At 42.7% G+C, this 25,832-nt stretch overlaps 4 protein-coding genes across 5 annotated transcripts; 2 read left to right on the plus strand and 2 right to left on the minus strand.

The window, feature by feature from the left end:
* Positions 1–503: 503 nt before the first annotated feature.
* On the plus strand, positions 504–10,590 carry abcg2b (ATP-binding cassette, sub-family G (WHITE), member 2b). Of its 2 annotated transcripts, none has more exons than XM_030425187.1 (16): positions 504–998; positions 1,373–1,524; positions 3,652–3,711; positions 3,800–3,917; positions 4,000–4,155; positions 4,403–4,560; positions 4,839–4,990; positions 5,239–5,331; positions 5,985–6,133; positions 6,501–6,652; positions 7,099–7,188; positions 7,843–7,967; positions 8,588–8,742; positions 8,863–8,952; positions 9,073–9,125; positions 9,246–10,590. In XM_030425187.1, the coding sequence occupies exons 1-16, from the start codon at positions 975–977 to the stop codon at positions 9,391–9,393; spliced, it is 1,875 nt and encodes a 624-aa protein (XP_030281047.1). In that variant the 5' UTR covers positions 504–974; the 3' UTR covers positions 9,394–10,590. The 2 variants fall into 2 exon arrangements, with proteins under 2 accessions (XP_030281047.1, XP_030281038.1); XM_030425178.1 differs by having other exon boundaries at positions 505–998; positions 5,982–6,133.
* A 1,245-nt stretch (positions 10,591–11,835) lies between these two features.
* LOC115589061 (proline-rich protein 18-like) lies at positions 11,836–13,115 on the minus strand. Its single transcript, XM_030429747.1, has one exon. The coding sequence runs from the start codon at positions 13,006–13,008 to the stop codon at positions 12,166–12,168; it is 843 nt and encodes a 280-aa protein (XP_030285607.1). The 5' UTR covers positions 13,009–13,115; the 3' UTR covers positions 11,836–12,165.
* A 712-nt stretch (positions 13,116–13,827) lies between these two features.
* Positions 13,828–15,606, minus strand: LOC115579662 (lipopolysaccharide-induced tumor necrosis factor-alpha factor homolog). Its single transcript, XM_030413242.1, has 4 exons — positions 15,413–15,606; positions 15,187–15,318; positions 14,803–14,977; positions 13,828–14,714 (listed from the first exon to the last, which is right to left on the minus strand). The coding sequence occupies exons 1-4, from the start codon at positions 15,471–15,473 to the stop codon at positions 14,597–14,599; spliced, it is 486 nt and encodes a 161-aa protein (XP_030269102.1). The 5' UTR covers positions 15,474–15,606; the 3' UTR covers positions 13,828–14,596.
* A 1,153-nt stretch (positions 15,607–16,759) lies between these two features.
* On the plus strand, positions 16,760–24,397 carry arpc1a (actin related protein 2/3 complex, subunit 1A). The gene is made up of 11 exons (XM_030431695.1): positions 16,760–17,072; positions 17,773–17,866; positions 18,158–18,262; positions 19,175–19,397; positions 19,986–20,093; positions 20,247–20,350; positions 20,454–20,562; positions 21,827–21,902; positions 21,997–22,190; positions 23,357–23,447; positions 23,541–24,397. Exons 2-11 carry the CDS (start codon positions 17,803–17,805, stop codon positions 23,577–23,579), a joined length of 1,113 nt encoding a protein of 370 aa, XP_030287555.1. The 5' UTR covers positions 16,760–17,072; positions 17,773–17,802; the 3' UTR covers positions 23,580–24,397.
* Positions 24,398–25,832: the final 1,435 nt, after the last annotated feature.

Here is a 25,832-nt window from a genome sequence, read left to right on the forward strand (position 1 = left end):
CATACACGCATATTTCACCCACATGAAAAAAACTGATCACTCACAGAAATATAAAAAGAATGTGAAGAAGACAGTGCAGGGATATAATCAGTGCAAACTCTGCTTAATGTTAGAAATGGATATGAAATAACAAGAATGTGCAGATAATATAAGATAATTTTTAGAACAAAAATAAGGACAATAGAACAACAAAAAGTTAAGTTAAAATACAGAGGTAGAAATTGTAAATGCCAACGGGGGTAAATGTCCATGTAAAGGCCACAGTCCAGAATATAGCTTGTAAACTATTAGTAAATGTGCATAAATGACTGGTCCCATCAGTTGAAATAAGGCTGTAGACAGTTTTATTGCTTATCAAATAATCCTTTAATTTGCAAGAAAAAAAGTGAATTTTATTATTCTGTCAAATATTTTTTATGTTTTGATATAATGAATAATAATAAACTTTATTGATATGGCATCTTTTTAAAAAAAGAGTTCAAAAAAGTGATTTGACGAACAAGTAAAAAGCAGGAAGACAATCTTACAGACCTCCAAACACAAGGAAGTCTAAGGTGAGCTTGAACAAGACGGCACAACAGTGATGTAAAACTACGAAAAGTCAATATGAGTCAATTCAAGTTAAAGATATAACTGCGACCAAACAGGCAAAATCACAGAAAAAAAGACAGCAATGTAAAAACAGAAATAAATGAAAGAATAGAACCGGTGAAAAATGATAAGAATCCTACAACATATGTGCTTTGAAATGTGTGACAATAGTTTTTTTTAAAGGCCACTTGCTGTTTCAAACTTGAGACACTCCACAGGTCTTGAATATTATCATCAGACCTCACCTGTGGCCTCGAATGGAAGCAAATCTCTTCAGCCAGGTTCTAAAATCGTCAAGTAGTCCATCATGAGGTGGATTTCCCTGGATTCATCTGGGTCTACCACAAAAGGACAATCCCCTGCCTTTTACTCCGGCTTCCCCAATGACCCCGACTACAGACCGACAGGTATTGATAGTGAAAGAATGGATGGATCACACCTGCTCTGTATAAACATTATCATATGTCATCATGCAGTATTATCACATAGCTCGTGTTGCTCCTTGGATGCAGTTAACTGCTGCAGTTGATACTTTGTGGGTAGAAGGTCAATGTCACACTATCTTCAAGAACAAACACTGTTTTACAGCTAAGCATGAAGGAGTCCAAAGATCATGTGAGGTAATTACAGATGGTATGATCGCTGATTAAACAGTCACTCACCTGTCTCTCCCTGTCAGATTGCACGCGTCCCTTTGTCAGATTGTACCTGTGTGTCTCTTCTCTCTTCACTCTCTGACTTAACTTCTATCCTCTCGCTGGTAACTCTGCTCCCTCTGAAGATGTCTAAGACGGAGCAGGTTGGTCGTGACGTCGAGGAGTATTTCCAGGAGCGAGGGCCGACTGTCACCTTCAGCAAATTGCGCTATAGCGTTCAGGAGAGGAGGCTCTGCTGCAAGAGAGGTCCCGAAAAGTACATCCTCAAAGATGTGAGGTAGGATATGATATTCATCCATACCATTATATCTAGTTAACAGCATTACTATCGGGTTGTCGCTGTCTGACAGCCTGATAAAACCACCTGTAGGATGTGACGCTCCTGGTGCTTCTTCACGGCTGTTCTCTGTTTTTATACAAATATTAAAAGTTATTAGATCACCTGTTGTTACACTTGGGGCCCATTTTTTCAGACATGTGCAAGTAGTTTTCACTTTAAAGGGTTAAACTCAATTTAGTTGTGTTTTTTGTTTCAATGAGAAGCCGAGAAGTAAACAGAATACCTGGAAAAAAGACAACAAGCAACCCCATCCTGAGCCAGAGGGAAAGCATTTGCAGTATAAATAGCAGTTTTTCCATCACAGCGTTATCTGAGCTTTCGGGATAAGTCAAGTAATCAAAGTATGCATGACACTCAGAACACACCGAATTTTTAATAAAACATGTCAAATTCCATTTCAGCGCTACTTTTTTCCATGCAGCGGTACTTCGTGTTGTACAGTTATAGTCAAAATATAGAAATTAGGACATTTTAGGTGAAATTAGGTCCTCAAGACATTTGTTTTCCAGAGATAATGAGTCATGAATTATTATCTAAACCTGGATTATCATACATGCACACTATGGTAATGCTTGAGTAGAAATATTACTGAAATATTAGACAAAAAATCAATTCATTAAAGTTGAAGTAGACAGTTCTAGAGAGAGATTGGTGACTGACGCTTTGAAATGGCCGGCATCGCATCATGAAACCCAAAGAGTCAGTATTGATGACCTGGGAATGAGGTTCAATAATGAATTATCTTTCGCTACAAGTGTCTTCTTCAGTTTTGATTCAATTCTGTCAATGTTCAAATATAACCTGCGATGATTTTATGAGTGTATAACTTTAGAACGTAGACATGAGAATGTTGCAGCTCACATTTTAAAGGTTTATCTTTAGGCTTTAACGCTCCAGCACGCCATGGACATAACTTGTTGTGTGTTGAGTGTTTTATTACTTAAAAGATATAATATGTAATGTTTCCATATTAAAATGTCTAAAATTGAATTCTTATTTTTGTATATTTTGTTGAGTTATGCAGAGAAAAATCCACAACTTTAGTCAAGTTTTTATTTGGTCGCCTGTTGCTAAAACGTCCGCTTAGATATCAGATGATGCCAAGTCACCGAAGGAAGTTGCCGAATGACCCCAACATAATGGAAATAAAACTTTAGTATCAACTCGCCTGTAAACATTTCTTTCTGACTCACATCAGGTAGTTTTTTTCATCAGAAATGGTGGCTGTTTAACAGTGAACACAACAATTCACGCACATTTCCACATTGTGGGGATAAAGAATTATCTTATCTTATCTTATCTTATTTCACAACATCAGTTAACTACGCCTTTTGCTTTTATTGGTTTGATTGAGAGAGTCCTAGCAGCAGAAACGTCTAACTCTACTGTAGTGTGCATTTACGGTGTCCTCCGGAACTAGAGGAACTAAAAAAAAAAGTAGATCACATCACTCCAGTTCTTAGATCTTTACACTGGCTTCCTGTCTATCAAAGAATAGATTTCAAAATCCTGTTGTTGGTTTATAAAGCATTGAATGGTTTCGGGCCAAAATACATTTCTGATCTGCTGCCACGTTACGAACCATCCAGACCCCTGAGATCGTCAGGTACCGGTCTGCTTTCAGTCCCCAGAGTCAGAAGTAAACATGGAGAAGCAGGTTTCAGTTACTGTGTGCCACATATTTGGAACAAACTCCCCTAAAATTGTAGGTCTGCTCCAACACTCACCTCTTTTAAATCAAGACTTAAAGCATTTCTCTTTGCTACTGCTTTTAACTGAAGCAATTCAAGTCTTTGAACTGCATTGTGACTTTTATTCTACAGTCTTGTTTCTTTCAAAGCTTTTCTATTTCAGTCTTCTTGTTTTGATGTTTGTTTCTTAATGTTTTTACTTGTTTTAAAATGCTATTTTTAATGTTTTTTAAATGAAATTTTTATGTCTTTTAATGTCATTTGTGTGTGCCTGTAAAGCACTTTGAGTTGCCTTGTGTCTGAATTGTGCTATACAAATAAACTTGCCTTGCCTTGCCTAGACTGACTTCACTGTTCTGATTGGTTGTTGCAGCGGCATCATGAGACCTGGGATGAACGCCATCATGGGCGCCACTGGGAGCGGTAAAACATCGTAAGGAACTTGACCATGTCCATGCAAACACAGAGGCACGGTCTCACACGCCCGTCAGTATTGTTCATGTTATTTCTCTTCCTGCCAGCCTCCTGGACGTCATCGCTGGCAGAAAAGACCCCGCTGGACTGCAGCATGGAAAAGTCCTGGTTGATGGCAGAGTCGTCACGTCCGAGCTCAGACTCACCTCTGCCTACGTGGTTCAGGTACACGAATGCAAACATGCGCACACATCCTTTGACAGTATTATACTCCCTGCGCCTAAGAGACTCCCCCGTGTGCTTCCAGGACGATATCCTGATGGGCACTCTGTCTGTGAGGGAGAATCTTCTGTTCAGTGCCAACCTGCGTCTCAACCCCAAGCATCACTCCTCGGAAGATAAAAACAGCAGAGTCAATACCATCATACAGGACCTGGGCCTTACCGACTGTGCAGACACTAAGGTACGTTGGTCAAACACCGGCTGCATATCGCTGACGTTACAGCAGCATCTGATGTCTAGTGTTGAAGATTGCAAACAACCAAACCTCCCACGACTCATCCTTCCTCACGGCGGCCACTAAAAAGTGACTGAATTTCCACTTTTGGGTGAACATAGCCTTTAAAGTAGGCCCAAAACATGTTCCTTAGTTAGTTTTCACCCTCGCTGTCAGCTGAGCGGCAGTGTTTTTTGTGTATTCATGTGTGCAGATAGGGACGGAGTTTCTGCGAGGCGTGTCCGGAGGGGAGAGGAAGAGGTGCAGCATCGGGATGGAGCTCATCACCTCTCCGTCTCTGCTGTTTCTGGACGAACCCACCACCGGTCTGGATTCGAACACGGCGAACTGCATCGTCAATCTGCTGCACAAGTAAAAACACGGTTACTGATTAATCTCACATCAGGGGAACACGTATTCACACAACACAAGATGCAAATGGCAACTGAAGCGTACAACGCCGCTGAAGACGGAGGGTTCAAACTGTGGGCAAAGCACTGTTCGCTGTCAGTTTTAATTAACATTAGCTTAGCTCAGAGCAGCCATTATTAATGCCCCATAAATCAGCAGCATCTTCACCATCTACTGCTGTCTTTGTGTTTTTTTCTGGAACAATGTGGATGTTAACCAACGTGCCTCTGTGCGCCCAGTCTGTCCAGGAGAGGTAAGACTGTGATCTTCTCCATCCACCAGCCACGCTACTCCATCTTCAGGCAGTTTGACCATCTGACCCTGATGCACAAAGGGGAGATGGTGTACGCAGGAGGGGCACAGCATGCACTGGAGTACTTCACAAACCTCGGTATGTGTGTGTGTGTTTCCTATAAAAAGTTTTGGCCTTTGACCAGGAATGTGTTATAATATAAAATGATGAATCCTTATTGAGAATAAGTCCTGATGCATGACAGACATTTACCTTAATGTAGCTGCTGTTCTATAGTTTGATATGCATGTATGATATTATACTAGCTACTATTAATAACTTTACCTTCATGGAGGCCCTTTGTTGTTTGGATTTCTTTGCATTTGTTCGTGTCTGTTATTACACAGGCTACCAAATTGAGCCCTTCGACAATCCTGCTGATTTCTTTATGGACATCACTAACGGAGAGGCCAAATCCACATCAGAAGCTCCCGCTGCAGGTACGCCCACACAGGAGTTTAGAGTACAGGACACCAAGCACGGTTTTAGGTGATTTGTTTTCCTTAGAATGAGTTTATACATCTGCAGAGGAAGCGTGTCGTCTTCCACAGAGGTCCATGTTTCTACGGAGGCCCTGAACAGACAAACTAGTCACTGGATCTAGGGAGGGGCGTTCCCAATTTCAATGTTTTTACCAATCTGTCAGGAGACAAGTGTTGTTCAGCTCAATCTCCCAAATCACCCACACTGGACCTTAAAACCTTTACATTGCTTTTTGGATCCTTTATTAAGATGCAGTACTTTATTAAGGCCTTACAACCTCATAACTAACTCTCATTACAAGGAGCTTAATGTAAAGTGTTGATCTCACGTCCGTCCAATGAGAAATGAAGGTAGAGTGGGCAGGCTATTAGCTTAGCTTAGCTAACACCTGGAGGGAGGATTGTTGTGTATGTTCCCTGGGGATAGTTACTAATGACAATACTAACAGGGAGTCATTTAATCTGCATTTCGTTTTCTCAACATGTCAAACTTTTTCATTTTTGCCAGACTTTTTATCTCAAGAGTTACAGACTGTTAGAACAAGTTTATTGTACAGTTCTTATTTCCTAAAAGGTGATATATAACGGCATCTGCGTCTTTTCCACAGTAGATGGTAAAAACACGTTGGCGACCACGTACTGCCAGTCCCATCTGCACAAAAAGGTGCTGGAAGAGCTGGACCATGTGGACAAAAGCATTGCTGAAGGGGCTGAAGGCCAAAACAAGCCGGCAGAGTACGCCACATCTTTCCTCTACCAGGTCAGCCAACCCCATCATTCAAAAAGTGGTCTCTTATAATAAAATAAATGATCTCTTATTTGAAATTAAACGCTAAGTCTTAAACTAAGGTGAGTTTATGATGTTGTCACAGCCAGCTGTGGTGCCAGCCAGCTATAAACCCAGTGTACTTGGCTGCCCGCTGCATGAACCCTGTTCTTATCTGTCATCATGCCTATAAAGAATATTTCCCTCTGTCTGTCTGTGTGTCTGTCTGTGTGTGTGTGTGTGTGTGTGTGTGTGTGTCTGTCTGTGTGTGTGTGTGTGTGTGTGTGTGTGTGTGTCTGTCTGTGTGTGTGTGTGTGTCTGTCTGTGTGTGTGTGTGTCTGTCTGTGTGTGTGTGAGACAGATGCGTGTGGTGTGTGGCAGGACGGTGCGGAACACACTCAGGAACCCTCAGACCTCTTATGCCCAGTTGGCTCTCAACGTCTTTTTCGCCATTCTGGTGGGACTCATTTATTACCAGATGCCTCTCACGCTGACGGAGGGCTTACAGAACAGGTACCGTCTCCTCAGTGTACCTACTGTAAACGCGTCATCCTTCCTCAAGGCCATATTACGACAGTATCACGTAATGAATAAAGGAGTTATCAGTTTCAAGGTTTTCATATTACATTATTGCATGTGGTGAGACATTTCTGAATGGGCTGCGGGAATAATGACGGGTTCGGCTTTCAGGTTAAGAGTGGAAAAAAAGGTCAAACACAAGATTTACTATTTTAAAAGAGGTCAGGTGATGATGGTTGAATTCAGTTAGATTTACAGTAAATGAGTGAGACGAGAAGACGGGATGTTAAGACGTTGAAACAACTGTGATGATGTCATCATACTAGGGACAAAACTCAGGTCAGGGTGACATTTTTTTGCCTGACTCTCTCCCCCTCTCTCTCCCTCTCTCCCTCTCTCCCTCTCCCCCTCTCCCCTCTCTCTCTCTCTCTGTGCGGCAGGAGCGGGGCGTTCTTCTTCCTTATCATCAACATGGTGTTTGGGAATCTCTCCGCCGTCGAGCTCTTTATCAACGAGAGGGCGATCTTCATGTGAGTGAAAGATAACAGCTTGTCAGTGCGTGTTAAAGTGCACATGTACGCAGGGAGTGCATGACTATGAAAACGTATGTCATCACATTTCCTTTTTTTTAATGTGACTTAACCAGTAAGGCTGGTGTCATCCTGTGTTTTTATAAAATCCTGCAAAAAGACCAAAACCAACGACGCATTTCTCAAGGCTGTCTCAACACTTTCGGTACAATCTGTCTAATTGATTCTACAGAAGCTTTAATGAATCTATAAAATAGGTCATATAATATTTGTTTTTTACTAAGAAAGGAAACATGATTTCCTGAAACAGCTGAATACTCAGAAAACATTACTCTGGAGTGAATAGTGCATTTGTTTGGGACTATTTTTAGCTGCGGAATAATACATATTTGATGCTTTAGTGAGTATAAAAACACACACGAGACGGCGTTCATGTGAACAACCTCACACACAGGAGTAATCAGGTCTTGGCTAAATAGATGATACTTGTTCAAACAATCAATAAATTGGTGTTATTTTTCCATGCAGTTTTGTTGACAAATAGAACATATTGAGGATTATAAGCTTGATACTTTAATACAACAGTGGCTCAAACGTGACTGTTTGTATTCATGTGTGTCTTAACAGTATTTTATTTTTTCATGTCTGTTGCAGTCACGAGAACTCGAGTGGCTATTACCGAACATCCGTCTACTTCTTGTCGAAGATCTTTGGTGACCTCGTCCCCAACCGCATCATCCCCATCTTTCTATTTTCAGCCATCGCCTACTACATGATGGGTAATTCTCACGCATTGCTGGACGTAACACAAGAACACAACCAGTTTTCTGTAATGCAAAGACGGCCTTAATGCAGGCGGTTGCCTAGTGGAGAGAGGAAGAAGTTGCCGGTCTGTTCATGTTGTTAAAGCGACTATTTCACCTGACCAAATCCAGAGAGTGCCTTTTGTCATGGAACAGTCCATAATCATCATAATCATGCCCCCCTTAGTTACTGTTGCCAGGGTTGGACAAGCTTGACAGTGAGGAACATGGCGATGGTGTTTAATAGATAGATAGATAGATAGATAGATAGATAGATAGATAGATAGATAGATAGATTTTACAGGAAACTGGGACGTTTACGGAAGTTTATCTGGGTACCAAGCTTCCTCAACTGCTATTGGAGCACAGAACGATTGTGGGCGGGACTTAAGAGGGGTCAATTCTTCGGCATAGGCTTGGCTTTTTTTGATAAATAAAATCTTGACGGCTGGGAGCTTCTTAATTCCAGTCATATCAGTCCTGCTGCCGTGTCTGACTCCACCTTGTAAAAGCGAACTCCAAATTTATATTAAGATGCTCTTTCTTGTTTCATGAGGTTTCTGTCTTTCTTGTTTTCATATCCGCCACTCTTTCAGGGTTGAAGCCGGCCTTCACAGCGTTCCTGTGTTTCGCCCTGACCATGTCTCTGGTCAGCCTGGCCGGAGTCGGCCTGGCCTTCCTCGTCTCAGCGAGTGTGTCTTCATTTGCCATGGCCAACATCCTCATCGCCCTGCCCTTCGTCTTCATGATGGTGAGACGCCGAGACACTCGCAGAACACACGTGGCCGAGATCATAATACTGCATATACTCTTGTGGCTCTACTATATATTTCCAGGGCTGTACCGTTCCCTTTCTTCCTCCCATTTTCAGGTCTTTGGTGGTTTTCTCGTTGATCTCAATGGCATGCTGAGCTGGCTCTCCTGGCTGAAGTGGATCAGCATCTTCAGATATGGATTGAACGTAAGATATTAAAGCGGAAGGGCGCGGCCGTGGGAACGAGATCGCCGGGGTTGAATTTGATCTGTCTTTATCTGTAGCGAGGAAATGGTTCAGCCCCGTCTCTTTGTCTCTCTCTCTCAGGCTGCATACATCAACGAGTTGACGGGACAGTTCTTCTACAGCAACAACACTGTGTGAGTGTGATAACGGAGCCACTCCTTCAACCCAATGACCCTCACACACACACACACACACACACACACACACACACACACACACACACACACACTGAGCCTCTCTTGTCTGTGCTGCAGTATCCCAGGGGAGGTGTTCCTGGAATCCCAGCACATCGACTACTCCACGTGGGGCTTCTGGCAGAACCAGGTGGCTCTGCTGGGAATCGTATTGGTCTGCATGATCCTGGCCTACATACAGCTGCGACGAATCAACCGCTGGAAATGATGCCGGGGCCATCTGTTCATGTGTCTTCATCTTATTTATTTAACGAGCCTCGAATGAAACGCGTCATTTGTGGAGAAGAAAAACAAAACAAACATAATAATTCAAAGTAGTTCTGCTCCATTCTACACGTGTGCTTCCTGATGTGTTTACTTGAATTGTTATCTAGCATCAAAATAGTTGCTGAACACGTGGAATGTCTCTCTCTGTCACGCTCTCACACATAAACAAACACACACACACACACACGTGTTGTAACATTTGACTCCCAGGCGGATAAGCTGCCGCTAAAGCACACTCGGTCTGTGCACGAGGGAACGAAAGGCAGCAGCCCGAGCCAACGTCTAAATCCTCAGAAAGCTACTTAGAGCGAGAGGGAGACAACAACAATAGTCAGTGTATGGTGGTGTTTCCCTTTTTTTTCCCGTGACAGAATTTACCTTTTTTGTTCTGATGAAATACAACATAAAGTTTGGGTGTAAACTCAATCGCATGCTGTAGTCAAAGGTGACATAAAAGCTTTCAAAAATGATTCCCCAACAATTTTATTGTACTCACCTTAAGGAAAATCATCTGACGCCACTCTGTCTGACAGTAACACGTACACTATATCTTCTTTTATTGGAGAATTATTATGTTTATATCAAGTGAAATATTCAAGACTCTTATAGCTGCAGTATGTTTTTTGTGTATCATTTTACACAAACCTCCCCAAAATCTGGATATTTAAATCGTTAGAATGAAAGCTGACAGTCTAAAGACGCACACACCATCCAAAGGTTAGTCATTTTTTAGAGTTTGTGTGTGTAGGAGCACTTCCTGGACCCAAATTGAGTTTGTTAGAGGTGCTCTTTGGACAGGGAAACACGTAGGTGTAAAACAATCACAAGAGAAACTTCAAGGCACCATTAAAGCTATTAGAAAGCCTTCGTTGTCATGGCTTCATGCTAAAAAGCAGAGGTTTTTTTTATGCTGAGACAATGAAGGCATTTTAATAGTTTAGTGCTTTAGAGTTTGTCTTATGATTTACTGAAGTTTGTTGCCTTTAAGCGTCGGCTCCTGTAAACTTCGCACTGTGTTCGCGAAGCTCAGTTTTGAATGATGTAAGATGTGTAGCACAAGTATCAAATTATTGTTGTAAATTTTATCAGTGACCATTTTTAGAATTGTAATAAAGCGTCATTTTTGACTTGCTACTCATATTGTTGTTTGTATAGACCTGCCGCTGCAGGAGTCCCGCCCGGCGTCTAATCCTGCACTCTCACCTCGCCCTGCAGCACAGTCAGCGAGGAGCTCTCTCAGTGGATTACATGTAATCAGTTTAACCTCTCTGCACACATTGGACGCTCATAAAATAGTGAAACTACAGATCAGCAAATCTTATCAACATGCGGTTTCACAGGTCGCTGTGCCGGACACAGCGGCAGTTCTAGACCAGTTTTTTAATAGGGGGGCCAGGTTGGGGCCGGCTTTTTTGTTAGGGGGCACATACAACCCAGGAAAAAAAGACTAATCCCTCATTCAAACAAGGGATAACAATGTTTACAGTTTCAACAATTTTGATTGGGTAGTAAACTGCTTAGACACTTTATTTTCACCTATCCCTTCAGTACAAAATCAATGCAAGAAATCTTTCATTGTATTATTGATGCCGACTCCCTGTCGAGGGGCGCCACAGGGGGGGCCAGACTCAGAGTTACGGGGGCAATAGCCCCTGTTGGCCCCCCCCCTAGAACCACCCCTGGCCGGACACCTCTTTCAGTTTACCTCTTGAGTGAAATAAGTAACTCAAAATGTTCTGCCAATAACACAAGAAGTTGTGATGCGCAAGATTAAAACAAATTTTCAAGTGTGATCATTTGCCTCAGTATAGTTTGTCAAAGGTAGCGTTCACCCCCGAATCAAAAAAACATAGCCTATTTTTGTGGCTATTTCGCAATTGAAAACAATTATGCAACTGTCATGGTCAGTTTTTTTTAAATGTTTCATTTGTAAAACTTTCCTCAAGCCGAGGACAGGGATTAAAAAAATCTGTTACGTCATCACGATTCAAAGTCTACTGGGCTGCATAACCAGGAAGCAAACACGGAAGATAAAAAAACTTTTTTTTTGGCGCCGGGGGAGCAATCCTCAATGGACTCCGCCATCTTTGCATCCCCAATCTCGTCCTTTTATATAAATCTATGGCTGTGATGTTAGCTAAACTCTCGTCCATGAGTAGATGCACGCTTTCTTCGGCGCAGTGATTCGGTTGGCGCGTGTCGCTAGGTAGAAAGAAAGTAGTTCCTTCATAAAATCGCTCACAATAAAATCCGCGGGGGGGGAAATGTACTATCTTGTTTCGCTGTAGCCACGACAAGCAGACGTCTGCACGGACAATATCTCAGTAACACCAAAACACTTTAGATGGATGACTAGCATTGCAGATGAGAGGAAAAATATGTATTTTTTATTTTGGGGATGAACCCCACGTAAAGTTTTACTTCCCCTCTGACTTGGAGAAGAAGAAGGTCAAACACAACATACGGAAGTTTAGCTGCACTTGCCAAACTTCTCATAAAGAGTTCAACATCATGGCAGTGGATGAACACCTGAGCTGTAAAACAATGCAGTTTTCTTACTGATCCTAGAAACAAACACAAGAGAAACACAAAGCAGCAGTAACACGAGCACATCCTCAAACAAGCAGCTAGCCGACACAGAAACAAACAACTTCAGTTCGCGCTCAGGTTGGAAGGTGACGCCTCAGTCGAGCAGCACTTCTTATTTTGCCCCTCAGAAAGTTTTCACGCCGCTCGCGCTCTTCCTCAGGCTGTTTCCCACAGTCACTGGTGTGTTCTCCAGCCCACGCAGCCACTCTGTGCACTTCAGCACCACGCGCTCATCCACACCAAAGTCCTCCTCTTCCTCATACTCCACATCATCGTACTTGTGCTGCTCGTTCAGCAGTGAGATCTTCACTATGGAGCTTAAGTCACAGAGTTCAGCCTCGCTGCTGTTTATAGCAGCGACTCTGCCGCCGCTTGAACCGCTGTGTCTCTGCGTTGCTGTTTGATGCCTTTTCGAGACGTTTTCCCTCCTGCGTCTGGACTCTGAGGCGCCTCCAGGAACACCGCCTCTGCTTCCGGCGTTTCTGGACGCCGAGTGCTGACGTCTCTCGCTGTTCCTCCGCTGCAGCAGCAGAACAGCCTCAGGTGTGAGAGTCAGCGTGAAGCGGGCCTCCTCCTCATGCCTGGAACTCGTCTTCACCTCTTGTTCGCTTCTCGCAGAGCTCTGCTGCTCATGTTTGTGCTGCTCTGCCTTAGACAGAGACTCGCCCGAGCTGGAGGCGGGGAAGCTGTCCGTTTGGGATGAGGGCAACAATCTGTCCCTTCTCTTGACGTGCAGCTCGGCCCCCGACACTCCTTTGGCAGTTGGCAGGTGACTCCTGGGTTGGCTTTTCTTCCCCAGCTGCTTGAGGTTCAAGGCCAGTCGCTCCTTCACAGAGCTGCCTTTGTCGTCTCTTTGGGCCTTCGTCTTGGTCGCAGTCGTCGTGGACGAACTGTTGTTGATGGGTCTCTCCTTCCCGGTCAGACCTGATACAGAGCGTGCGATGGACACAGGCGGGATGAACGGCATCTTGGCAACGCACAGGACCAAATAGGAGAGGAGCTCGGTTTTGCGTTTGAAGTGCTGGAAGAAGAAAGACGAGGACACTAAGGCGGAAACTGACCGACCGAGGAGATGCCTTGATGCATCCTTGGCCATGCAGGGGTCAGCAGCGTCGTTCGATGTTCCCGGGATCCACCAGTTTTCGTCTAACGTAGAAGAGCAGACGACCTGACAGCGTCTTATACCTGAGCAGCAGGAGGGCGTGGCATGACGGGGTTTTGCCGCAACTCAAATGCTCATTACTCCACAGCTCAAAGATCTAAAATAGACCCACACTTCTAATCCTGCGCCGTCATCAGCGACGGCACGTTTACTACACACACGCAGGCCTAATCCACACAGGCTCACTTAACGACCAGAGGGAAAGTGAAAGGGATCTGTGGCGATGGGAAAATCTGCAGAAACCAAGTCTGAATACATTCACGACCTTCAGCGTAGTGCTTTGACTAATCAATAAGTAAATAAGTAATCCACACAAGGTCCACTTACTAGCTTTTCGCCACAGCATTCAGCTGCATCTCATGGTCTTCATCAGCAGATGGACAAAGCATCAGTCTATGGAGCCATTTCTAGATGCATGTCATCATCGATCATGGAGGCTAAAGCTTGTTTCGAGCTATGACATAAAACCACTGAGTGTTATTTCACAGCCAGCCTATGCAGAAAAAAGAAAAAAAAGGAGTTTCAAGAAAATGTAAACAGTCCTTTTGGGGAAAATCTAAAATTAAAATATGTTTTTTATTAAAGACCAAAAAAAAAAGAAAAAAAACAAAACTGCACAGAATCCAAATTTGGCTGCATGTTTATTCATTCAGGGGAAACAATATTTCTTGTTATTCATTTGACAACTGTGAACATTCTTCAACTAGTATTTACGTGTACGCAAATCATCCTCAGGGTTTATTGTATGTTCAAGACAAATTACAACTCAATCCAGTGAAAAATAAGCAACTGATGAAGCTTAAAATACCAAGAAAAAGAATCAGAGTGCCAAACTTCAAATATGTAGAACTAAGAAAGTCTTCAGATCACAGCTATAGCATCTTTGCAAGGAGCCATGAATGTAATACAAGTTTTTTCTCGATCTGTTTGTGCCGACTTGAGAGAAACTAAACCTTCAGCCTGCATCTGAAACTATGCGTGTAAAACTATAGATTCTCCCCCTGAGATGCCCCTCACTTCACTTCATGGCCGCTGCAGGTCATTAAATGTACAATTATTAGTTTGGAACCAAATAAACAAATCAATCTACTCATATCCAAGCTTTGCATTTGTTCCTGTTGGGTGCTCTTCTTTCACAAGACAGAGACCGTGAGACCGAAACTGCCACAACAAACATTTATTCGATATGATTTTGTTACAAAACACGTTTAAAATATAGTTAAAATTCTCTAAATTCCACACGACATGTCTTCTCCTTAAATATATTACACATTAACATCTATATATCTTTAGTTATCCTGACCAACTCTGAGACAGTAATACATTTTACTGCAAGAGTCAGTTTACAGTTTAGTTGGTGATTAATCTGTTGGTGCTTCGAGCTTGTGCGTGTTCATCTGCAGCACGTCTTCCTGTGTATGTGGAGGACCCGGTGACAGCGAGGACACGAGTGATGGGCGTCCTTGAAATGTTTCACGAAGAACGGAATCAGGCAGCATCCAAGCAGCAACCTGCGAGACGGAAATGACACATCAGTATTTGCCTTTTTTTTTTTTAAAACTAGGATTGACGTTGAAGTTTTAGCCATTTGAATCTCACCCGCATAACACAAACACAAAACACATGAGCCAGGCGTAAGCCCCGACCCTGTGGGTGACCTGCGTGGTGACCTGAGTCTGACAGGCCGGGCATGATGTCAGAGCTGGAGAGCGATACAGCTGCGATTCATAGCTCACAAACTTCAGCCTGGGAGTGGGTGGAGGGGCAGCAGACACTGGGGGAGGGGACATGGAGGATGAACAGGAAGGCTTACTTCAAAATCTGACATCACAGTGTTACAATCCTCTCTCACAGCATCAACACTAAGAGTCTCCCTAAGTTTTGAACAATCCAACACCATGAATTAACAGACAATGAACAAAGAAAACGTGACATTCAGGTGGACAGGTTCAAAATGGAGGCAGACGTTCAGTGAGCGCGTACCTGACAGAGGCGATGGAACTTGGGTGGAGCAGCCAACTCCAGGAGAGAAGGAGAAGGAAGGAGGTGGTGGTAGAGGGCTGAAAGGTGAGTGAACATGGTGGAGCCTCACATCTCGTTCTGTTTGACCTTCATCTGAAGAAGCAAACACACACACACACACACACACGTTTCTTTTACCTGTGAACGCCGGCTCTGTGAACCCAGCAGGTTTGAGAGGGGACTTTACCTGGTAGGAAGTACGGCGGAGGTGTAGGAAACACCTCACCAGCTTTTGGTGTCGACTCCATTTGATTTTTTATTTCGATGCACCACACAACAACTGAGTGAGGACCTGAGTATGTTTTGGTGTTTGCAGCCGGCAGCAGGTCACCTGTAGGTCCACCAGGTGTGACCGAGGGTCGCTAATTGAAACCCTCTCTGATTGGTCAATCGCCCACAAGTCACAGGCAGGATGATCTCTTTAAAATGGGGCAGCAGTCATTTAAAGGTCGTTTTTGAAAAAGCTGCACTACCTTCCTAATGTTTACTGTGAAACTAATAGAGATTGTGTGCATGTAATTTTTAAGCATTTTTATTGACGTCTTTGGAAAAGTTACCGTGATGACAAAAAAACACTTATTTTCAGTTTTTGCAGCACCAGCAAATGATATACACTTTAAAGGGCAACTCCACCAATTTCACATTAAATTGTCTTTACAGGTCTTTGGGAGACCGACTGCATATACAGAAGAAGAAGTATGAAGAATTGTGGAAGCTGCATGTAATCTGTTAAATTGCCTCCATTGATTTCAAGGTGCATTGTGGATAACCATAGGCACCAGTTTTGTCCTGTGACAGCAGCAGTCCAATGATCTAGTGTTGCACACGGAATCGATAAATCAGAACTAGAGATATCGTCTTATTTCCTGGTGCCTGACATTGCCCACAATGCAAATTGACTTCTGAGTCACATGACTATAGGCAGTTTATCAGATTATCGAGCCATGAAAGTTCTTACTTGACATTAGACTTTAAAATACTTTTTTTCTGTAAAAACACTTTAATGTGGATAATTGGTGGAGTTACCCTTTAAGCTGATGAGCCAGAGGAGCCTGGTCCCTGGGGGCATGAAGGAACCGGGCACAACTAATCCCCTGTTCATCCCGCCATCTGTGCATTGTGTACAATATTCCAACAATGAAATGTGACATAATTTCTAAATGTTCTGTGTCAATAGCTTTTTGCACCACTTTATCAGTATATTAAAAATAGATTTTGACACAAGGGGAGAAGATCAGATAGCTTAGATAGGTTCATATTTACATGTTTGCAAACAAAATTCAAATCAATCAAATGACCATGACCAACTGTAACGTGTTGCGTTCAGTCGCACCTGGGAATCTAAAGCGGTGGTCCGCTTGCCTGTTTAAAGCAATGCAGCCTGGGTTATTACTTATTTTCCTGATCTCATTTCAAACAAGACAGACCTACTATATTTTAAACAGTTTTCTCCAGGCTATGCACTAGATGGTAGTATTTTCAAACCGGTTAGGCCACTTTCAATATTTCTATTTGAGCCACTAGAGGAGCTCTTTCGTGCTCGTCGTACTTTGGATGTGACACTTGGCTGTGAACGACGGTTTTCAGTTGAATGTAACAGCTAGCGTGATGATGCTAAGCTAGCTGTCAGCCAGGCATCCACGGGTTTTGCTGCCGACTTAGCTACCGGATGCTCCCGGTCGTATCCTACTGGCCGTCTTGACATTCCCTCAACATTCCTGGACGAATTCGTGTCGACTGACCAGAGTCCGCGAATTCAGGTCCATTCCTGATCTAACCTTTCCCCGCTAGCGTAACTTAGCTCGCCGGCTAACGAGAGTGCACACTCGGAGAACCGGACCGACGAGGTAGGTTAGCATGAAGGCTAGCGGAATGTACGGCTAATGCTGTATCCATCATTGGGACTAAAGGCATCTCCTCCAAGGAAAAACCGGGGTCTGGTGTGGAAAAGGGAGGCCTTGGGGTAAACGTGTGGATAGCAACACGTCTTTATATTTTCAAAATGACCAGCCTTGTCTGCCAGGCCTGTCTTACACCGGTGGACAGTTAGCGTTAGCTAGCAGTTCAATTAACCTGCTAGTAGCGTTGGTGTGATTTACTAGTGATAACGATTCACCGAGAGAGGCAACTACTAACCCAGCCGTGGTAATATTATAGTCGCTAGCTTATCAAGCCAGCTTCACGTCATTAAAGTGAATATACGATGTCAGAGGGATCGAGACTGTGGCGAAATAAGCTGGCTAACGTTAGCTTGGTAATATTGTGGCTTGTTTTAACAGTCTCACAATGTTTTGAATGGTTTGGCTTCGCTGATGTATCCATGCTAACACAGCTAGCTATCAGCTGGAATTCGGATATTTGTCCTATTAAATTAACAGTCAACAGGCTGGACCACTTGAGAAGTTACCAGACTTTTTTTTTATTTTTATATCGGCGGTCATTAGCGGAGTTGTAAAGCCCGAAAGAGGCAAAGTTCACTGTGGCTGCTGGCTCAGCGCTTGTTTGTCGCTAGTTGCTGAACTAAAGTTGAGCTGTGTGACTTCGCAGAGTTCCACTTAAGGACCACACCCAGACAAGATGTCCCTTCATCAGTTTCTGTTGGAACCCATCACCTGCCACGCGTGGAACCGTGATAGGACACGTAAGGCTCAAATGTTTCCTCCTTCATTTGAATACCACCGTCAGCTTGCACACTCACATATCAGATGACAACTTGAGTTATTGTTCTCAAATAAGGCCTTTTGAAAACAATGGAGAAAAAAAAATGAAAACAAAAATGTTACTGTCCCACAGTTTGTGTTGAGGATGTGTGATCTGACTGAGTATTTCAGCTTGTTGTTTGAATCCTACCTGAAACTGGTCCAGCTTGTTTGTTATCTGCACTTCCATCCTGTCAACCTGCTGCTTTGTTTTCTTTGTTTTTCCTTTGCAGAAATTGCCATCAGTCCTAATAACCATGAAGTCCATATCTACAAGAAGAGTGGCAACCAGTGGGTTAAGACCCACGAGCTGAAGGAGCACAATGGACACATAACAGGTATCTTCTTATTAATAAATGTTATATCATATAAATGGTACAAGTGTGTTTCTTTATGTTCTCGCTTTGTCAGAGTGGGTGGCAGTGATGCATCTAAACGCTTGTTGCCACCCACCACAAAACAGACAAATATATTAAACGTAATTGTTCTCAGTTATGTTGACAGATTCTCTCTCCACCTCCCTACACTTGTATTTTGAGTGTTATTCATTATCTTAAGAGGGACTAAAGAGACAAAACACACAATAAACAAAATTAAAGATGAATTTGACAGAGCTGATTATTTTTTTCTATATTTCTGCATATATCGCGATGATGTTGTTTACATGAAATCCTTCCTTCCTGCTGCTGTCAGACTCTACAACCAGCACTGCTCCCAGTAGCATACATCTGCATACTATCTTTATGAATACTCACATCTATTATTATTCGTAAATTCACTGTCACGCTGTTTTTTTGTCATTTGTACACTAAATATGTTCATATGTATACAGGAGTTTATTCTTTCTATTCTATTTATTACCTTTCTAATTATTTTGTTTATTTTTTAACTGTTATTGTTTTTTTTGCTGCTGTGGCAAAAAAATGTCCCCGTTTGTGGGACAATAAAGGTATACTGATTCTGATTAGGCTCTGATAATTGTTTGGTGATCATCTTAAAATCTTTCTTAACACATCTAAACATTTTAAACTAATGATTTTTCGGTAGATAATGTGATATCTCGCTCCTCGTCTGCAAATTCCCATGAGTGACCCACAAACATGTGTCTGGAATGGTCTTAAACCAGAGTTGACACAATGATCCATCTTCATAAACGGCTTATTCAGCTCTAGAGTGTGACATCATAATTCACTTAATGATTACTGCACAAGTGAGTCAGCACTACACAGTCTCTCTTTGTTGTGTTGCAGGTATTGACTGGGCTCCCAAAAGTGACCGCATAGTGACATGCGGAGCAGACCGTAATGCCTACGTGTGGTCCCAGAAGGAGGGGGTATGGAAGCCCACACTGGTCATCCTCAGGATCAACCGAGCCGCCACCTTCGTCAAGTGGTCTCCACTGGAGAACAAGTTTGCAGTTGGTAGTGGTGCTCGCCTCATCTCTGTCTGCTACTTTGAGTCCGAGAACGACTGGTGAGACTGTTTGTACGATCATGACCTTTCTGCAAATGTGTCTGGTAAAACTGAATACTTAATGTCTAAATGTAGGGATTGAGAGTATTAAGTTATTTTTCACTTGAATAAATGGTGTCATGTCACCTTTTTAAGAGTATTTTGACATTAAATCATGTCTCTTTGTAAAAGTCACATTAACCACTGATTTATTACTCTGGGACACAGCAACATCTAAAAAGGGATATGAGGCACTTTGTCTGTAACTGTTGTCACTTGGTTTGAAACCACAATACTGTATTTCCAAATGACAGAAACAAATCCACTCCAACACTCTAAAGATTGTCTTTTCCAGAGCTGTGCATATCTCTTCAATTATTAATTTTTCCCGTGTGCAAGAAGCTCTTCTATCAAACCAAGGCAGCATTATTTTTGTTTAGGATGAACTGTGTTAATTTGGGAGCAGTTAATAAATCAAACAAACTCTCAATTGTTATTGTCTCCCATTTGAAACATAACATTGGTATATAAGAGTATTTGCTCCTTGAATTTTATCCCTTTTTTTCACATTTTATAGAGAATATTTCTGCACTTTTTCAAACGCTTCAGGTGGGTGAGCAAGCACATCAAGAAGCCAATCCGCTCGACCATCCTCAGTCTGGACTGGCATCCCAACAACATCCTGCTGGCTGCTGGATCCTGTGACTTCAAATGCAGGTGAATGTTGTCAGCGGTGAACGATGACGATCAAGAATTAAGATTAAATGATGAAAAACCCTGCCAGCGTCGTCTCTCCCTCTTATGCTTTCTGTTCTGTTTTCTTTCTTTCTTTGCTTTTCCTCTCCCGACCTCTCCCTCTGCGGCCTCCAGGGTGTTCTCAGCCTACATTAAGGAGGTGGAAGAGAAACCAGGTCCCACACCCTGGGGCAGCAAGATGCCATTTGGGGCTGTGCTAGCAGAATTTGGAGGAGCGGGTCTGTATCTGTGTTTTTGTATGTGAGAGTAAAAACCCTCTGAATTGTAGTAACCCTTTGAACTGAACCAGATCTGCCTTTTTATGCTCTTTGTGTGTATTAGGTGGAGGGGGTTGGGTCCACTCTGTCTCCTTCTCAGCCTCTGGTAACCGTCTGGCCTGGGTCAGCCATGACAGTACTGTCACTGTGGTGGACAGCTCCAAGACTGCCAGGTACAATCATTTCTGCACATAGAGGAATTGTGTTTATGGCTGTAACAAGCAGGTTTCGCATATGAAATGTGCCCAGAGGCGTTTTCCTGTAAGCAAACAAATGCTGTGTTTACATTCATTGTTAATCACCACAACACCTTGTGTGTCTCGTTGCAGTTCAGCAAAAGTATTGAGTGAATTTTCTTTGTAAAGCCAGTTTTGGAAGTTTTCTAAATTCTCTGCTGTTAGCATCTTTGTTTACCAGCATGCAGTTTTACTCTACACTGGCCTTAATTGGCACATGGCTTCATTCCTTGGCATCTTACCACCAACTGTAGATCGGTTAATTAGTGTAGAACAATTGGCAGAAATGTGGATCATGCTGCGAACGGGCGTGCGCTTCCTCGTGTGTGACAGACATAAACAAAACAGGGAGCGACTCATGAAAACTGGCTTTTCATGCTACTAGAGGTCAGAAACGCCACAGAATATCTGGAAAGAACTCAACTGAGCATTTGGTGAAGAATAAAAAAAAAATGGAAACATAAGTCGGATATTAAAAAGTTCCTATACTACAAATTAAGGATAAGTTGGCATGTTAATATTGCAATCACTCGCTGTGATTAGACTGCCAGTTTCAGCTGTGCGAAGGTGATTGCTGTGAAAATTTCTGTTATGAATACAAGAGAAAGAGGATGGCTTAGAGCTGGTATGTTTTGTTTTCACTCAACTAAAATTAGAAAAAGAGACACAGTTTTTATCCTCTCAACCAAACAGGGAGACGGGATGGAGAGAATGAACAGATGAGTAAAGATAAGACAGCTCACTGCATCCCAAGCGGCTTAATAATGTCCAAAACAGGAGTAACCCCTTTTATAAAATTAAAATGTTAAAAAAAGGAGTCCATTATATTAAAAATCTTTTCACTGCATGAGAATGCATTTTGGTGTGTTCTCTGTTACCGGACACTGCTGACAAATCCATGATTTGTAATCTGATCATCTTCTCACATTGTTGATAAAGTGTGAAACCAGGTGAACCAGATCTCCAATTACATAATGATACGCTGTCGTCAACAAATTGCAGGCGACATGAATTGAGTGGGCGGTCTTTGAGACAAGTTCTGACGGGAAAACTGCCACCCAGCTGTAATCCAAGCACAGTTCCCTTTTTTGTTTTAGGTCACAAAACTGTCGAGAGTTGAAATTGTTTTGTAGTATAATGCCTGTCACAGTAAAACCAGATGAATGTCAAGATTTTAACTAGTATGTGTTTGTGTGTTCAGTCCTTCACAGCTGAAGACGGAGTTCCTTCCTCTCCTCAGTGTCATTTTTGTTTCAGAGAACAGTCTAGTAGCTGCGGTAAGAACAGAACACACACACTCTGACATATTTCAGCTCACAGATTTACATTAAGTAAGGAATGCTATTTTAAATCTATTGTCTGCGTCCTCAGGGCCACGACTGTTGCCCCATGCTGTTCCGGTGCGACGATGGTGGAACGCTGACATTTGTGTCAAAGCTCGACCTCCCCAAGCAGAGCATCCAGAGGAACATCTCCGCCATGGAGCGTTTCAGGAACATGGACAAGCGAGCCACCACCGAGGACCGCAACACTGCCCTGGACACGCTCCACCAGAACAGCATCACGTGAGTCGCAATGCAAGAGACACTGTCCCTGTGCTTTATACTTTGTGTCCATAGAATGTTTTTCAGCAATAACAAAAAAATAAGGAATGAATCTACTTTGTGGTCACTTTGGAAGCTGCACTGAGAGGTGTTTTGTAATATTATCTTGCATATTAGAAACGTCTCTTAGCATAATTCAATACATCACCAGCACTTCAGCCTCCAACCCACAGCCTTTGAAAATGACCGTTAAGTTGAATCAAAGCATTTCTACGACAGTTTCAGTAAAACCTGAAGGTTTTCACTGCAGGACTGTTGAATTCGGCTGAATTAATTTTAGCTTGGCGCAGCTTGTAAACTGGCAGCTGATGGTACTTTAACCCCTAGAATAGAATGTTGTGTTATGTAACAAAAGGATTGGCTGGAATAGATGATATCAGAAGCTCAGTGGAGTTCTACGAACAGTAAATTTACTATATTATTATTATTATTCCTTGTGTTCTGTAATTAAGAAAAATAAGATAAGGCTCTGCAAAGAATAAGGCGAATCTCAGCGTGTATCAGAGTACTTTTTATAAACTATACAGCCTGTGTTTAAAAGACGATTTGCCTGTTTTATCTGAACTGTTATACTATGAACAGTTGGTTTAACAGTTCTCAACATACCTGCCCGTCAGTCAGTTGTGGGCTCATTTGAATTCAAGCACCGAAGAGATCAGATCTGTCCAGCTTGGCATGATTTCAAATAAGGAGCGATCCTGTATCGGTCAAAAGTTTTGTCCGTGGCAGTTTTCTTTATATTCATATAATTGTTTTTGTTTGTTTGTCTTAGGGACTGTGTGTTTAGCTCTTTCTTTAGAAGAAGTTAGACCTTTTTCTAAACAAGCTCATTAGCTTTCTTGCCAAGAGCTGCCAGCATGTTAGTTTAGCACAAAGACAAGAGCAAACAGCTATCCAAAGGTAATAAACTCTACCTACAAGCACTTCTAAAGCTCAATTTATTTCTCTCTTGTTTAAGCTGCTGACGTTTCTGCTCCACTAGGAAGCGCTTTATCCGAAATGTCTTTGCCATGCAGCATCACAAAGTTGTCTTTACAGTCACACTCTCACACTGCAAGATTTCCATTTGATAACTTCTTCACCGCCTTTTAAAACTGTCTCTGTGTATCTACATGTCTCGTCTTCAGCCAAGTGTCTATCTACGAGGGAGACAAAAGGGATTGTCGCAAGTTCTGCACCACAGGCATCGATGGAGCAATGACCATTTGGGATTTCAAGGTAAACACACACAAACATAAACAATCCTCTCCGGAGGTTTGATTTTCCTCCCAGCTCTAACTCCCTTCTGTGTTTGTTTTTCTACCTCCTCAGAGTCTAGAAGCTTCTATCCAGGGTCTCCGCATCATGTGAAGAAAATCTTGTGAATGAAGGAAGAGACGCTGCGGCCTCACTTCTCTCCCCCCCCCCCCCTCGCCCCGCCTCCCCTCCTCCCTCTCCACCTCACCCCCTCCGCTCCTGCGACGCAGCCAGTAACATTACATAACTGACCACCTTATCGAGTGTCTGCTGAAGCACTGATCAGACCATAACACACTCTTGTGGGTGTGTGCAAACACTCTCACACAAAAACACACACACACACTAAAGTACTCACACACACTACACACACACACTGAGCTGACGTGTGACATCACTGTTGATTTTTTTTGTTTGTTTGTTTGTTTTTAAATGAAGGTTAACCAGGTGTCAAAGTGGGAAGGTCCTCTGACACGTATTAAAACGTGAAGTGAAATGTGTGTTTTTATGTTCTCTAACCTCCTGTACCAAAAGTTGAACACTAAAAGGTGCATTTTATCCAAAAATCAGACTGTATTTCACCACAGATCAACCTGGACATGATCTCTGAACATCGATGTTTTAGTAGATCGGAGGACGTGATGTTTTACTTCCTGGAGTGTAGTAAATACACTCCAGCAGGTGAAGTCATTGTTTAGATTTGGACCCGGGTTATTGATATTCTTAGGTCATGTTGCTGTTTGGCTGTGGAGAGCTGTACAGGATCTGATGGTGGAGAAGGAAAGCAGCTGTCTAAGCTCTGTGCAGAGTCACGGCTGTCCAGCACTAGGCTCTGTAGCTACCACACTAAAACCACACAAGATGGAGGATTTCTATGTAACTGATCATGAGGTAGACATGAAATAAAGAAGAAATACATTTACAGTACACAAGTCACCCGACTGGTCTCTTCCTTTGTCTTTGCCTCTCACATACGATGGGTAGATAGCAGCTTGAGGAGGTGTGCTAGTTTTGTTTAGTGCTGTTTTTTTATTGTCTGTGTGCTTAATAACAGTCTTTTAAGCAGGGTGTAGTTAGAGTATGTTGACTCCAGAAGGTGAGCTGTTAATGTCTAACAGCAGTATTTACACGCGTCCAGCAAACTGACTCTTAATTCTTTTTATTTCAGACCCATGGTCAGGGCTGTACGTTCTACCTTTTACAAAAAAAGATCAAGGAGTCAAAGAGAGGAGACTAAAATATTCCACTGAATACTCCTCTCTCCCTGCTAGTGGGGGATGAAGAAGGGGCATGGCAGGTTAACAAGGGGATGGCCGCCCCCCGTTCACATCGCCTGCTGTTTGACTTCAACATTCAGAGTCTCTGCAAGGAAAGGTTTCGTCTCTGAAACCCGGCTGTGCTCCGAGGGCACTTAAAGTATCAACCTTGTGTTGCTGTTGTTGTTTTTTTCATCGACCTAATTGTGCATTTATTACAGAATGGCTTGAATTACACGGTCATGTAACTGGAGAAGAAACCTTTCCAACTTAAGGAGTGCTTCAGGTGTGTTTTTTGCTTTGACTTCACCGTCAAAATGCGGATGTTCAGCAGGCGCAGTGTTTACTATCCTTGCGTAATGTCCTGGCTAACTAACATTTGCTAAATAGCAGTAAACATAAAGTACAGCTGAGGATAATGTTTGTTGGGCTCACAGCTTTCGGAAAATGACATTTCATTAAGAGTCGACAGGCACATTAGAACCATGAAGTTTTACTGCTGACAAACTCACGAGGACAACGTTAAGCAGAAGTTTTGCCTGAGTGTTCACCTTGTTCGCCATCTTAGTTTGGCATCTTACCACGCCAACATTTGAGCCCTTCAGCTGTTAGTTTCATTAGTTTAACCTCAAGATGGCCGAGATTAAACGTCAGGAGGCTCAACAACGGTCATTGTGATTCTTCCTCTGAGGAACATGAACGTGTACAAAGATTCACACCAAACCATCTAGTCGTTGTTGTGATATTACAGGTTGGACCAAAGTCGTCGACCAGCCAGGCAACGTTTTCCATCCTGAAATCATGCTGCTGGAACACTTTAAAACAACGAATAAATAGATAAAGTGACAGAGCTGACTGTGTCACCAGGACATAGGTTAGTAGATGCTGAAATACGGCTGGATGTATTTAATTTTAAAGGTCACGTTCCAAGAATTCTGGTATTTGGATCATGAGGCCTCTGTCTGCTAATGAAAACACCAACAGATTAACATGTCTAATTATTAGTGAGATTTGACTTTACGGATGTCCACGACAAAGGTAGGAAACAATAAATAAGATGCAATGAGGTGTTGTTGATGGAAGGCCTTTGATTTCAGTTGCAGGTCCTTAA

Source organism: Sparus aurata, chromosome 1 (assembly GCF_900880675.1).
Source record: "Sparus aurata chromosome 1, fSpaAur1.1, whole genome shotgun sequence".
NCBI lineage: Eukaryota > Metazoa > Chordata > Actinopteri > Spariformes > Sparidae > Sparus > Sparus aurata.